A 14126-nucleotide genomic window follows, 5' to 3' on the forward strand; every position below is an offset into this window, starting at 1 on the left:
AGAAATTAAAGACCTGTCCCATATATGGGCCTGTTGCGTTCAGTGATTTAAGTAAATAGCCCAGGCTGTGAATTGAAATTTTACAGCATCTGAAATGTTCATGCCACAGAAACAACTTTTTTAAAATATTTCATGCTGGTAACAAATAAAAATGTTGAGTTTTCAAACAAGTAGAGCAAAGATCAGTGATGAGCCGTGAGGGTCGTTTGGATCAGTGTATTTGTCTTTTATTGCATCTCATTTGGACTCACATGCAGGTGGGGGTGAGGGAGAAAGAACGATGCCATCCATAATAACCCAAAGAAAAACAACACAGCCTTCATGTTGAATACTTAGCAAACATTATTTATCCACATTCTTATTGTTTCTTTTTTTTTTTTTAAACGTGTCGTAGTCATCTTTATTTTTCTTTCAACACTTGCCACAATGGATTAAGATACAGTCACTTTTGGAAATAAACAACACACAGAACATCCAGCGTATACTTGAGTGCTTAACAGTGAGAGTCCTCCAGACCTGCAGCATGTGAACAAATGTACCGAGCGCTGCTGCAGAGAGGACAGAGGCCACATCCCAATCACATACACAAACACTTCCTTCCATTAACGTCTTATGTGGAGGAAGGACCTCTCTGAGAGTTTGATGCATCCCAGATTGACCTGTCGCATGCTACGATGCAGTATCACTCCACACCAGCTGGGGGCGCAACAGTAAACACTCAGGGCGAAGTTTCCATTCAATACTGCCTCTGATTACAGATTGAGAGGTATGTACAAAGAAGGCGGGGATTTTTTTTAAAGTCTACTTGCCTTATTTCAACCTTATAATTTAACTAAAAATATATGATATTTTTTTCTCACAAAATAAAGAATAAAGAAAATAATCTATCATTTAAAACAGTCTAAAATGCATATGTCAATTCGAACACAGTTCACAAATTTTTGCATGTTTCACACGATCCCTAAAAAAAAAAAAAAAAAGTAAAAATGAAACTGAACACAACTTGATGTGTTCGATGATAAGTCCAGATTCGATCGCAAGTTGTTTTCAGGTACATTTTGTTGGAAGTAGACACGTGGGAGGATGGATGGCCGAGCAGATATAGGTACAACCAAGTTTTTAATGACATAAACATAGCTCAGTATTAGTTTTTGGACAACAGTGGGGGTGGAGGAGTGGGAGTCGGGGTTGGCCAGTGAAGTTACACACACCGAACACAGTCCACATTTAAACAACACGGTCCTCGTCTGGGAGATGCGCAAAGAAACCAACATTTATCCACCATTCCAAGTCAGCTGATACGCGGAAATCCAGAATGAATCTAAATACACATTTATTTATTTTTTTTGTTCGTTTTTCCGTAGTATATTAAGTAAAGGTTAACACTGAGTTACACGCACACCCACACACACATAAACGGAGTTTTGTTTTTCTGTATCTAGGGTTCACATTCACAGTTGTGCTACAACATTAGATAAGGAGGGCAGGTTTTATTTTAGGAGGGGGGGGTGGTAGGAGTTCAGAGGGCAGAGATCGCAGATGTAATGGCTGGTTGGCTGAGATGGGGGGGGCTGAGGGCATGACTGAGGGGAAGGCAGTGGGGGGAGTGCAGACATCCACATCCACAGAGCTCCAGACACGATGACAAACCTGCAGAGGACAGAGAGAGAGAAGATTTAATTAAAGCAAGTGCTCTCAACAGAAATAGGTGAAGTCTAATTATATATGCTCTGACAGGTGAGACAGAGAGGGAGAATCAGGGCTTCCAGAGACAGAGACACAGGGAATGTTCAACACTGACGCAGATTAGGACGATACGATATCAGATTTTCACCACACGATTACTGCGGCCAAAAGAGTTCACAATAACAATCAGCCAAATTCAATAAATTATGCTCAAAATACAAGTGTAGGGAGATGAAGAGACAGTCTATAACCATAACTTCACAATATCGCACAAAGAGAGGAGCAGTTACATTTAATGGACAGTGAAAAGGCACCAGATGGTGACGGGAAACAATGTGAGAAGAGAAAGAAACGGAAATGATTTGAGTGGCACTGGATTATTTATACGATATTATCATTTGTGTATGACTAACATTATATCAATATTTTGTTTTTTAAAAATCACGTTTATCATCAACACTGGTACACAGCTACACCCCTAAAGCAGACATCTTGACTTTTAGTCAGTAGTTAGGGCCAAGCTGGATCCTGTATTTCCTCTGATGCAACTAATAGTATCTTTTCATCTGAACCTCCCAACCTGGTTAATTCACATCTTTCACAACCTTCAGTGTGCAACACCAGCTTCCTGTTTTAGATTTACAATCTCCAAGGCCAAGCCGAGATAACGTGACAGCAGCACGATGATGTTATCCTCTCAGACTTGACAAAGCTCCCTACAGAGTCGCAGTGCACATTATGCAACTGTTTTCACAGGTTGAGCACTCATAGGTTTAGAATTCAGAAAAGGTGCAGGGGAAACAAAAATTAAAGACATTTTCACCATAAATTGTTGCAGAAAAGGCAAAAATTGGAGCATAAAAATCACCTGAATGCTAGTTATTGTTTTGCACTCAAACTTTTCTGGCGGGGAACCCCTAAACCCCCTGTTTCATACGTGTCCCCCCCAGTGTTGAACAAATCCTACGTCTCTGTTAGTGCTACTTATGATAAGTAAACTTTAAATCAAGAGGATGTCTACTTGTGTTCTCATCACAGCTCCTGTCTTTGATGTGGACATATGTTGTGAGCAGTTCAACTAAAAATACGTTTCCTTTCTGAGATTAATAATTTGCAGTATTTTTAAAGGAGACCGCCATCCCCCAAAACACAACCACATAGATCGTTTGTTCTAGTAGCTTTTTATGATCTATATTGACATTTATTGTAAGGTGGCGACCTCTACTGACCGTAAGTATTATGGTGGGAGCAAAGGAGGAAGTAAGATGATGAGTACAAAGAGTGACAAAGTGCATGGGAAGACGGTCGGGGAAGACACAGGACTTTGACCCATGAGACCACTGTTCATGTCCCATGTTAAACCAAAAGTCCGAAAGTCAGCGTTGAGTTATTTTATAATATAATTCTATATATATAATCGTACTTAGTTCACATCACGTTACATAGGTCTGTGTATGATCCTACATAGCTGAAGTTCTGTAACAACATACTTTATTTAACCCAAACCAATATTTGTATAAAAAGATGGACAATGCATCTCCACTTTCTCTGACTGTACAAAATAAAGCCAATATATATCCCAGATATGACTGTCAAACCAAACACGAGCTGTCAATCCTGACTTCACGTCCCCTTTTTATGGCATCAACTTACTAGTAATAGCAAACTTATCAGAAAAAACAAACATCAGTGTGATAGGACCTACATAAAATGATGGAAACCATCTTCGGGAAATTTTATTCAATGTGTACTTGAGTTTTTAGTTTGGCCTATGTCCCATCTGCTAACATGGAGGGGGGCGGAGTTTATAACCTGTACTGCAGCCAGCAACTAGGAGGCGACTGAGATGTTTTGGCTTCACTTTTCAGAAGCTGTCATGTAGTCCATCTTTATGTACAGTCTATGACCCAAACTGTGACCTTTCCTAAACCCAGCTGTGACCATTTCACAACATTAACCACATGTTGAAAACGGTAACTGTTAACATGTGTCATTTTTGTGTTGCTCTCCTGCTAGAAAATGCTCCTGTGAGTCATATTAAGAGTTAGGACCAAATGACATAGAACAAAAAAACAACGTATGGGTTGTAGGACTTGTTTTAAAGGCCTGAAGAAGTGAGAGTATCCAGTATTTATTTAGGAATTAAAGGAGAAACGTCACTACCTTTAATCATCCTGTGACACTTCATATTTTTCTCCAAACGTCACATTCAAGGCGCATTAGCTGGCCAAGACTACAGGATTAAACATAGCTCACATGTGGCTAATGTTCCCTGGTGCAACAGAGGATTCTGCTCCATAATCTTTGCTATGACATGACAGACGATAAGAATCCATCTCAATTCTTTAAGCTGCGGCTTTCTTCATACCTTGGGGGTTTACAGGTCAGTCAGTCTACATGAAGTCCTTAATGTTGAGGTCATCCAGAGCGTTCCTCGGTGGTGGAGGCTTTCTGGGGCTCTGGGCTGCTCCAGGAGACATCTGCAGACACATCTACATTTAGCACTTAAACTCCTTTTATCAAAGCGACTGTGACCTTCATGTTTACGAGCGTGTATAATCAATATAAGAGTGAGTGTGTTACCGGTGCTCCGGGGGTTGCCCCAGTCGCAGGAAAGCCTGGCCTCACCATGGGCATCATGGGAGCTCCTGGTGCCCCGGGCTTACAGAGACAGACGGAGGGAAAAAGAAAAAGAGACAGTAAGACACAGTGTCGGCCATCTGATGGGTGTGAGGGCCACCTAAAGGGATAATTGTCCATCAATGTCCTGTAATGTCCAGACTGGGTCAGGTGACATTACCAGACCTTACTGGGCTGGTGGTCTTACCATGCTGAAGCTGGGGTGAGTCCCCATAAAAGGAGGAACACCCATGGGTACGGTCTAAAGGTGTGGAGGGGAGGGAGAGGAGGAGTTGGGATGTTACTACACTACATATATGACAGACACACACACACACACAAACACTGCAAAACAACACACAAATGTCAAAAAAAATCACACAATGCGTAAAAGCAACACATGAAAGTGATAGTGAGGACGGACAGACACGCCAAACCTGGACAGAAAAAGGTACACGACAAAAAACACAAGAGCCCTAACTTCACCTAACAGTTAATAATACTCCTTAGTTTACACATGCGCAGGAGCACAAGAGCAGAGAGGAAGCTTTTTTGCGGATAGCCTTCAGATGAATGTCATTTCTGTTGTTACCAGAAAGACAACCGAAATACCCAGAAGAAGCAAATGTGTCAATGAACGGGTGAGTTCAGCTATGAGGGGGAGAGCTGAGTGGTGGGCCTGGACTCTAACAGGCTTGAAAGGAAATATAAACTTAAAAGAAGAAGAAGCTGTTTCCAAGCAACAGCTTCTTTATTTGGCACTATCATTGGCCTCTTCATCACTCTCCAGTAGATACTCCAGAAATATAACAATGACTTTGAGCCAGACTGCATGTTGAAGTCTGCTTAAAGGTTCTGTATGTAACTTTCAGAAAATCCTTGTTATTAGTGACACCTCTCGCAGAGACCTTTAAGTCACCTGCAGGCAAGATCCCATCACAATGTAAAGTCTATGAAAAGAGTGGGTACTGGTAGACAAGGCTAGCAGGAGAAACACTACTTGGGTTGCATACCATGGAAGTAAACCTGGAAGCTAGAAAACTTTTTGGCGTATGCATAAGGAGAGCAACTCTGTTAGCATACATAGGCACTATCTTGGCACCCGGTATCTAGTTATTATTAAAATATATGATTTTGCTAGCGATAACATTAGCGAGCAAGCAAGCTAAAGTAGAGAGCTAGCTGCAACTATGCTAGGCTGCATTTATCTGGCGTTCATTGCTTCGTAACATTAGCTGATAAAGTAATTTGCAAATTACAAGATATCGATCTTACCAAGTCTGGAGTCTGGATAAATAGAAAGATGTTAATGATTAAATAAAGTATTTTGCTATGTTGGTTAGCTAACATTTCATCCACGTTAACAAGCAAGCTAACCTTAGCTAACGTTAGCCTGGTAAAACCACAATATCACAATATATTTAACATGTTAGCACTTCCTGAAATGTTAGGATTTATTTTCAGCACCGAGTGAGTAACTTAAATGATGATATGGGGCACTGAATTTGATGGTTTTACTGTTTATCAGACACCAAATGAGACAAGAATTAGCTAGCTAGCACAGCCTGCGGACCCTTCGCTTCAATCCCTGGTACTAGGACACCACTTTTACGGGAGGAGAGTGGACTTTAGCTTGGACTTTAGCTGCTGTAGCAACTCGAAATCAGCCAGTGCAAATTCCAGCCCCAGGGTTCACAGAGATGTCTAATCTGTCTAGCTGCAGCAACAGAAGGGGACTCTGGGCAGTTGAGAGTCAGTTTGGGATCAGATCCCCATTTCTCAGGTGCTCAGTCTTGCTCTGTCGGATTTGGATTTCCTACAGGACGTTAAGTAAAGGTTGATCTTGGCCGGGTTGCAGCTGCAAAATGTCTATACCGGAAATGCAGCATATGTGGATTCTGTGTTGTGATGGGTACCGGTCATTTGTTGATATTAACAGACTCCATATATTTGCTAACGTTAGCCTGTGTTGCACACTGTTAGCGCTGTAGCGGAGCTGAAGAAAGCCAAGGCTCAACACCGCAAATAACGGTACATCCTTTGGATCTGGCCAGAGTCCTAGAAGTCAGTCCACAGGCTGTAATAGGCAACCAAGAGGTGGGTGTTGGTTGTTTGTTGATACTAACAGACTCCAGTTATTTGCTAATGTTAACTAGTGTTGCACATTGTTCACGCTGTAGCGGAGCTCAAGAACGCCAAGGCTCAACACCGCGAATAACGGCACATCCTTTGAATCTGGCCTGAGTCCTAGAAGTCAGTCCACAGGCTGTAATAGGCAACCAAGAAAGGTGGGGACGGTCTCAGTTTTTTTAGTTACATTAAAATCTGTTGGGAATAAAAATATTTAATTCATGTATAAAGTTACATACAGTACCTTTAAATCTGGCCTTTGAAACCATTTTATAAACATTTGCCACCAGTGCTTTGTTAGAGGTCCTCTGAGAAGTGTCATTTAGATAAAATCCACCAGTTACTTATAGTTTGCTATAGTTTGCTACAGGTTTGCTGTAAGTCTTGTTTCTTCACTGCCACGCCTCTCAGTTTCCTGGGTCTGTGTTTGGACCTGAAACCTGGAGAGCCAGATGAAGGCAATGCTTGTGATTGCTGCTATGCCCTGTCTGTTGCTGCCATGCGGCTCCACTCCATGCTATAAGACACAGACAACATTTACCATGGGAGCACCCCAACAGGGGGGAGCTACCTGAGGTGCCGCTGCGGTTCCCATTGTGAGATCTGAAAGAGAAAGACAGAGAGACAGAGAGTACTGCAAAATCACTGTTTTCATTTACTGACATTATAGTGACAACATATGATGTATAAAAAGGAATTATGGAGCTGGAGTCAGGAGGCAATTAGCTCTGTATAAAGACTGCAAACAGCTAGCCTACCACAGCACCTCTAAAGGTCACTATTTAACATGTTGTATCTCCTTTTTTAAAAATCTGTAGCCAAACATAAATGTAAAAATCCCAACGTGTGGTTTATGTTAGAATTAAGTGTTGCAACTTTTTCTCGACAGACTTTGGACAGACCCATGCTAGCTGATTCCCACTGCTTCCAGTCTCTATAAGCTGATCACCACCTGCTTCTAAGCCTTCAGGAAAGAGTTCAAAATTTTGGGAAATACGCTGATTAAACCACATTTGTACCACTCTCAGATTGGTCTGTTCAGTAAGGCTACAGCTACCAATCAGTTCCAACAAAACCAACAAAAGTGGAAACATAGCCCAACTCTAACAGTAACAAATCCACCTTCCAGCACCACTAAACTCACTCTTTAATACACTATATCTTGTGTGTTTAATCTGTACAAAAACTGAAGTGTAAAATAAAAAATTGCTGTTTAATAGGGGGTTATTTGCTCTGAGCAGTTTTCTGAGCACTTTGAATTTTTTTTTTTTTTTTTAACAAATTAAACCAGCAAGATATGATCTGTTAATTCAGGAGCTTTACAGGTGCTGGTAGGTGGATATTGTCTTACAGTTGACAGAACAAGGCCAGCTGTTCCCCTGTTTTGATTCTTTATGCTCAGCTAGAAGGCTTTTCATACTGCTTAAGAAGAAGTGCACACTGGCACAGTCCTGACACAGTCGAGGTGGGCTTATCCCGGCTTTAGCCTAGGGCTTGCCGGCCAGGCTCTGGAGCAGGGTTAGCCCCAAAACTGCAGGTTTATCCCCTGATAATGGACTCAACTGAGGGCTAAAAGCTGCCAGTGTGAAACAGGGGTAAGTAAACAACAGAATTTTAGACTGTTAACATGAGTTAGCGCATAGCCCTGAGCTTAGGTTAACCCTGGTTTAACAATGTGTGTGTGAAAAGGGTCTCTAGGGTCAACCCGAGAGAATGCAGTGTGAAAAGCCTATAGGCTTACCAGATTCTGATAGAAGCTTCATATTATTTAATCATAAACTATAAAAGAAGTGGATGTAGCCTCCAGGTTGGAAGTGCCTGTATTTTTTTAATGGCCAGCAGGAGGCGCCTCCACTGGCTGCAAAAAGAGCTCCAATTGTAGACTACAAGTCTTTGAGAAAATGAGCCTCTCACTTGGTTTATTACCTCGGTAAACATCTTCCTAATAAGTTTATGATCTCAATCACTAGTTTTATGTCTTCTCCAATCTGTACATTCAAATAGCTGATAACTTGTTTTTGGGTATAGTCTGTGTTTTTTGTCTTGGAACTTTTCAGTTCATGAAAGTTAATTGTAACATTTTGGTTACTAAATATGTTATTCAGCGTTCAGTTGTACAAAAATGCAGTTTAAGGAGTCTGCTGTTCATTTTTCAAGGTAAGCAGATTTTGTTTTAAGCCTGTTTTTCTGCTAGCCAACATTAGCATAATATCAGTTAACATTAATTATAAATTCACCTTGCTAACCATGCTAGCTAGTTTTAGCCTTAGCTGATAAGGGTGCGTCACTGGCTGTATCTCAATTCAGGGGCTGCAGCCTTCGACGGTCGACATCGGCCACGTCCTTTGAGGAACGCATCTGCCAAACCGAATGGTCTCCAAAATGGGACAGTCTGGTCTGCGCAGGATTTCCTGGTTGCATCACAAGTTGCTCACCCAGAAACTGTTAGCGTTCCTGTTACCTAGCAACCAGCTGCACTTGACGAAATAAGGAGTAAGCTAGTAACTTAGTTAGCACTAAATGATGGACCCAGAGATTGTAATAATACTCGAGGAGACGATTCACCACTGTTTGATATATTTCAGGCTGATGTACCGTTTTCAGGTTAACCTATTAAATTAAGACTGTTAAAGCTGTGTGCTTTAAGCTAATAGTATAACAGTTAACCGTTAGCTAGTTAACAACTGTTAGTTAACTCAATATATAATCGTCACTGGCGTCTTGGGATAGGCTGGGCCACTAAGGACTCATCTGTTGCATGCTCCAAATTCTGGAAAGAAGGCAACATTTCTCGGCTGCATTTAAAGGAGCCTTCGATGGGACAGCTATGTCCACTTCTTATACTCAGCGTATGTATCAAACAGACAGAAGAGTGCCATCCATCTTTTCATCTAACTCTCACAAAGAAAGTGAATAAGCGTATTTCCCAAAGTACTGAAATCCATATCTATCAAGTCTAAATGACTACTTACTACTTGCCATGTTAGCCATGGAGGTGTCAACATCCCCCGCCTGAGGGGTCAAAGTGGGCTTCATTACATCCCCTAGTCCATCAAATACTACAGGAGGGAAGGAATGGTAGAAGGAAAAAAGGAGGGAGAGGGAGGGAGATATTAGCATCCTTCAGTGCAAGCGATCCTCATACTAGCAGTCCTCCTTACTACCGTGGATTACCATGACAACCAATAGATGTCTCCATGACAACAGAGAGAAGAAGGGAGCATTGGCGTGTGAGCTAGAGAGGTTAATATCATAAAATAAGAAATTAAATAACATCTACAGCAAACTGTAAAGGCTATTTCAGTGTATTTAGGTGAGCATAAATGGTTTCGGTGTAGAATGTGTGTAAAATATCTGCTACAGGAGACATCTGTCGGGTCAGCTGCTTACTACTATGGTAATCTGCAATATGGCCATAGAAAGTAAGAACTAGTCCAACTTTAAAAATGTGTATGTGGGATACATATAAAGCAGAATTTGTGACTGTATCTGTGAAAAAATAGAGCAGCATTGTACCATCATAACAACATGCACAGTGAGAATACATTTTAAGTGCCTGGTGGTACATCTGAATCATTTCGAGGCTTCTACTGTGTGTGTGTGTGTGTGTGTGTGTGTGTGTGTGTGTGTGAGTGCTGCAGAAATTATGATGAGAGCAAAAGCACTGCAGCTACAGAGGAGCTGGGTTAATTGCTAAAGAAGCACTAAAAAACAATACTGCTACTTCACACACTCTCTGTAACCGTCAAGCATCTCGTGGTGGAAGGGACAGTGCAGCTGAGCTTGCCTTGCACCACTGCAATGCAGCAGTGCACTGTGGGAAATTAGCGTGTTAAAGAGCAAGGAAACTCACCCAATCAAATGGCAGGAAGCAAGCAATGAGCCAGCCCAAGAGCCAGATGGAGAGGGAGAGGGAGGAAAAGAGAAAGAGAGAGAGAGAAAGAGAGAGAGAGAGAGAGAGAGAGAGAGGGGAAAGTAAAAAAGCACAGATGCCAGAGAGAGAAAAAATGCAATGAGGTTTTAAAGGAGCAGGTGACAATGAAACCATGAGAGTTTATCGCATGAATGACAGGAAGAGAGGGGAAAGAACGAGTTAAGCCTCAAAGCAGTAGTATTGCAGACCGTCAGTTATATAACATGAAGACCCCATAGCACAGGACAGGAGATGACTAGCAACCAGGTGAGCAGGGAGTTCACGTTGCCATGGTAACTGTTACCACGGTTACCAGCGGTGGAAAAAGGTGGCAAAGATCGACGGGAGGAATTCCCCCCGGAGAGCAATGACCACAGTAGTACTATGCAGATGACGGTGATGCGGTGATGACGTTGATATAACCATATATGGACCTAGTTTGAATCTGTAGGACTCCACAGTGACTTTGCTTCAATACTGAACCAATGACAGTCAAAACAAATCAGTTTTTAACTGAATAACAAGTTGGTATTCAGTGTTAGAATGAATATATAAATACATAAAACATAGATTAGCTAACAGTTAACCATTTCATTAACTGTTACCAAAGTTAATAGAAACAGTGACTGACTGACGCCACAAAACAGCCACTATGACCAGGCAAACACTGACTACGTTTACATGCACATGAATATGCCACTATTATTCTGAATGTGACAGTATTATGAATTTTAATACAGGTAATGGAAACAGTATATTCCATTTGGATTCTCAGAATTAGGTGTTCTTCCAAATGCTGCATTTTCCAACAAAGACGCGTGGAATATGACGACATATGTTGGGTTTTAGGAACATCCTTAGGACGCTTAAACCCAGTTCAGACCAAAGATTTGAGACAAGACAAGTTGAAACAGGCATCTACTTGCAATGCGCTGTCTGCTGGTTCACACCAATGCAACTAGATGAGACAGTGTATCATCTCTATGCAACAACTCTCTGTACTTCTGTTCTGATTTGCAGCTTTTCAGGTTTATTTTGTGGCTTAATATAATTTGTAGCTTCTTAAAATATGAATGAGGAGAGTGATAGTGAGATACTGGCTAACCAGCGTTATTTATCAGTCAATGAGAATGTGTGTGTGTGAGGGCATAAGCACGTACAGCAAGCAGCAGCAGCTACCCACCATCCAACAACGACACCTTGAAGACGGAAACAGAGGGCGAACCAGCCGTCTGCAGTCATTTTGACCTGACCAGTGGACTTCACTACAAGCTTACAAGCTGATTGGCTGTTGAAACAGGTGACATGCTTTATATTCTAAAACCAGCAACCAGCGAACTGACTAGTTTAGTTGCAGGTGACACCATCAGCCAGCTTGAGTCGAGCTCAGACCAGCCAGTTCACACCACTGCAACTTTTCTCTGCAACGTTCTAAATTTGCTTCATCACATTGCAAATCTTTGGTCTGAACTGGGCTTTACGCAGCACATTGGGAATATGTGTCTAAATTAGGCTTATTCCGAAAGTTTGCAACACATGGCCCCTTCCCTGTTTATGTTTATCTCTGTGTGTTGCCATGGATACGTTGCACACTCACCAAAACTTTGCAAGGCTGTGGTAGAGCTGCATGCCCAAAAGGAAAGCCCACATTTCAGGGCAAAAGGAGAAACACACCTACTTTCAAACATTACGAAAGACTTGGATATGTGCAAATATCGCAACGCCAACCTTTTCAAGGGGGTGGTTGAAAGAATGAAAGAGGGAGGCTGTGTTTGCCTGGTCGAACACTTTTTTGTGGCGATAAACATATTAGAGCACATTAATTTGAGTATGTCCAACTGCATGTAAACAGGAGTATTAGTGGGATCTTCATTTTCAGTAGCCATGGAAACAGCTTGGTAGAAATATTGTCTTTTTCAGACTAAGGGCAAAAATATTCTGTGCATGTAAACATAGTCACTACTGTAAACAACTGTAAGGAAGATGTCAATAAAGTGGCTCTGAAGTACAAATTATTACAAGGATAACACCAAGGCCGCATGCAGCTACTCATGGATTAACAAGAGCTGCAGTCATGGACGGATTATGAGGAGGCGCAAACGTGTAAAAGGCCCCCACCCCTCCTATAGAGTAGCAAGACATCCAGACTGAAACACAACAAACAATGTCTCTTTCAGCAACATTTTGCTGGTGAACCAGAGCTCTCTGGTTCTGCTGTTGGCTGAAAAACAGCAGCTTAACTTCAGTATGCAGTTCACACTGGAGATGAAGAAGCACGCTATATAAAATAAAACTGTCAGAGAAAGTGTGACATGCAGGTTATATTTTCTTAAAGCAGAGCTACTCTGCTGCGAAACTTATTTAAATAGCTTTACTAATGTGACTGTGTTTGAATGAAATGTTACTGTAGCCCCAGTGTGCTGTGCTGCTATAACACGAAGGACACAGTAAACAAATATTGGAGTTGTAGACTGTATTTGGGTTACAACTAATCAACATAAAAAGACTGATGTAAGACTTTTAAATTCAAACCCTGTGCCCTTTAAGTCCGTTAAGTAATCCATCCATGGCTGCAGCACAGTGTGTTTTACAGAAATGCAAATATTTCTGTAAAATGTCTGCAACATGTTAGTTTTCCCTCCACTGTACAAACTACACATGCAGAGTGACCTTTCACATTTTATCTATTTATTTTTTTACCTGACATGAGCTCTGCACCGGGGGCGGCAGGAGCAGCAGCGGCCGTGGCATCTCCCCCTGTGGACTCTGGCAGGTCAACCCAAAATATACCAAACCAAGCCATGCCAGGTCAGAGCAGGTCGATGAGCCATTCCCATCGCAGCATAAGGGCAAAGAATGGGTAATAGTGAGGCTTCGGCTTCACGCTGGTAATGCCAAACAAAGTGTTTAGAGTTAGACGGGAAGGCAGAATACACAGGTACATGATGTGTACATTTAAATAAACCAGGAAACATTGCTTTTGGAAAACACACACTCATAGGCACACATACACACGTCTTATCATAATGGCACACTCATTTGACAGTCGCAGTTAAGTGTCCACGTGCATTTTTAAAATCACTAAGGCCAGGAGTAAGACGAAAGTAATAAAAACAACAGAATTCCAGGACTGAAGTCATAGCTTGAAGTTCATAAATAATAACACATTCATACTGACGCTTGGTCAGTGGCCCTACAGGTCAATTTTGGACACCCAGGGACAGCACATCAGTTTACCTTCTTCACAAGCATTGTCTTTTTTTAAGGTAAACCTCTGTTCTCACAGGAAACGTACGGTGCCGACTTGTTAAATCCACACAGTCCCTTTTCAAAGTAAACTCAGAGTGTAGGTTTATAGGTTCACTTTCTTTGATTTAGGCAACAGAACAGCGTGGTTAAAATTGTGAGAAAACATCATGGTTTAACTTAAAATAAGTAAGTTTGTTACTGACGTATTGTAACATCATGTAAAATATGTCACTAGTGCAATGTGCTCCACATACTAGCTAGGGCTGGGCGATATGGACAAGAATTCAATCTCGGTATTTACAGGCTAGCTGGTGATACACAATATTTATCTTGGTATTTTCTATGAAATGAGCTACATGTTCAGTTGCAAGTCAAAGCCACATTTAAGATGTCACAAGCAGTTTTATAAAAACCGACTGTGATCAAAATAAAATGCAAAGTCAGGGATGTTTTTTCCCTGTTTGATGATATTCAGCTCACAACATGTAAATGAAATTATATAAAATAAATAGCAGGGCTGTACGTTAAC

General features: G+C 41.5%; 1 protein-coding gene across 1 annotated transcript in view; it reads right to left on the minus strand.

Annotated features, from left to right (window-relative positions):
- Positions 1-209: 209 nt before the first annotated feature.
- The window catches only part of snap91b (synaptosome associated protein 91b), a 45281-nt gene continuing 31364 nt past the window's right edge, over positions 210-14126 (minus strand). The window contains exons 18-24 of the mRNA XM_049590071.1: positions 13049-13114; positions 9408-9494; positions 6977-7038; positions 4514-4567; positions 4270-4347; positions 4055-4166; positions 210-1650 (exon numbers count right to left, since the gene is read on the minus strand). Coding sequence (XP_049446028.1) covers positions 4080-4166; positions 4270-4347; positions 4514-4567; positions 6977-7038; positions 9408-9494; positions 13049-13114 — 434 coding nt within the window. The 3' untranslated portion in view covers positions 210-1650; positions 4055-4079. The remainder of the gene's footprint in view (positions 1651-4054; positions 4167-4269; positions 4348-4513; positions 4568-6976; positions 7039-9407; positions 9495-13048; positions 13115-14126) is intronic.

This window comes from Epinephelus fuscoguttatus, linkage group LG11 (genome assembly GCF_011397635.1).
Source record: "Epinephelus fuscoguttatus linkage group LG11, E.fuscoguttatus.final_Chr_v1".
Taxonomy (NCBI): Eukaryota; Metazoa; Chordata; class Actinopteri; order Perciformes; family Serranidae; genus Epinephelus; species Epinephelus fuscoguttatus.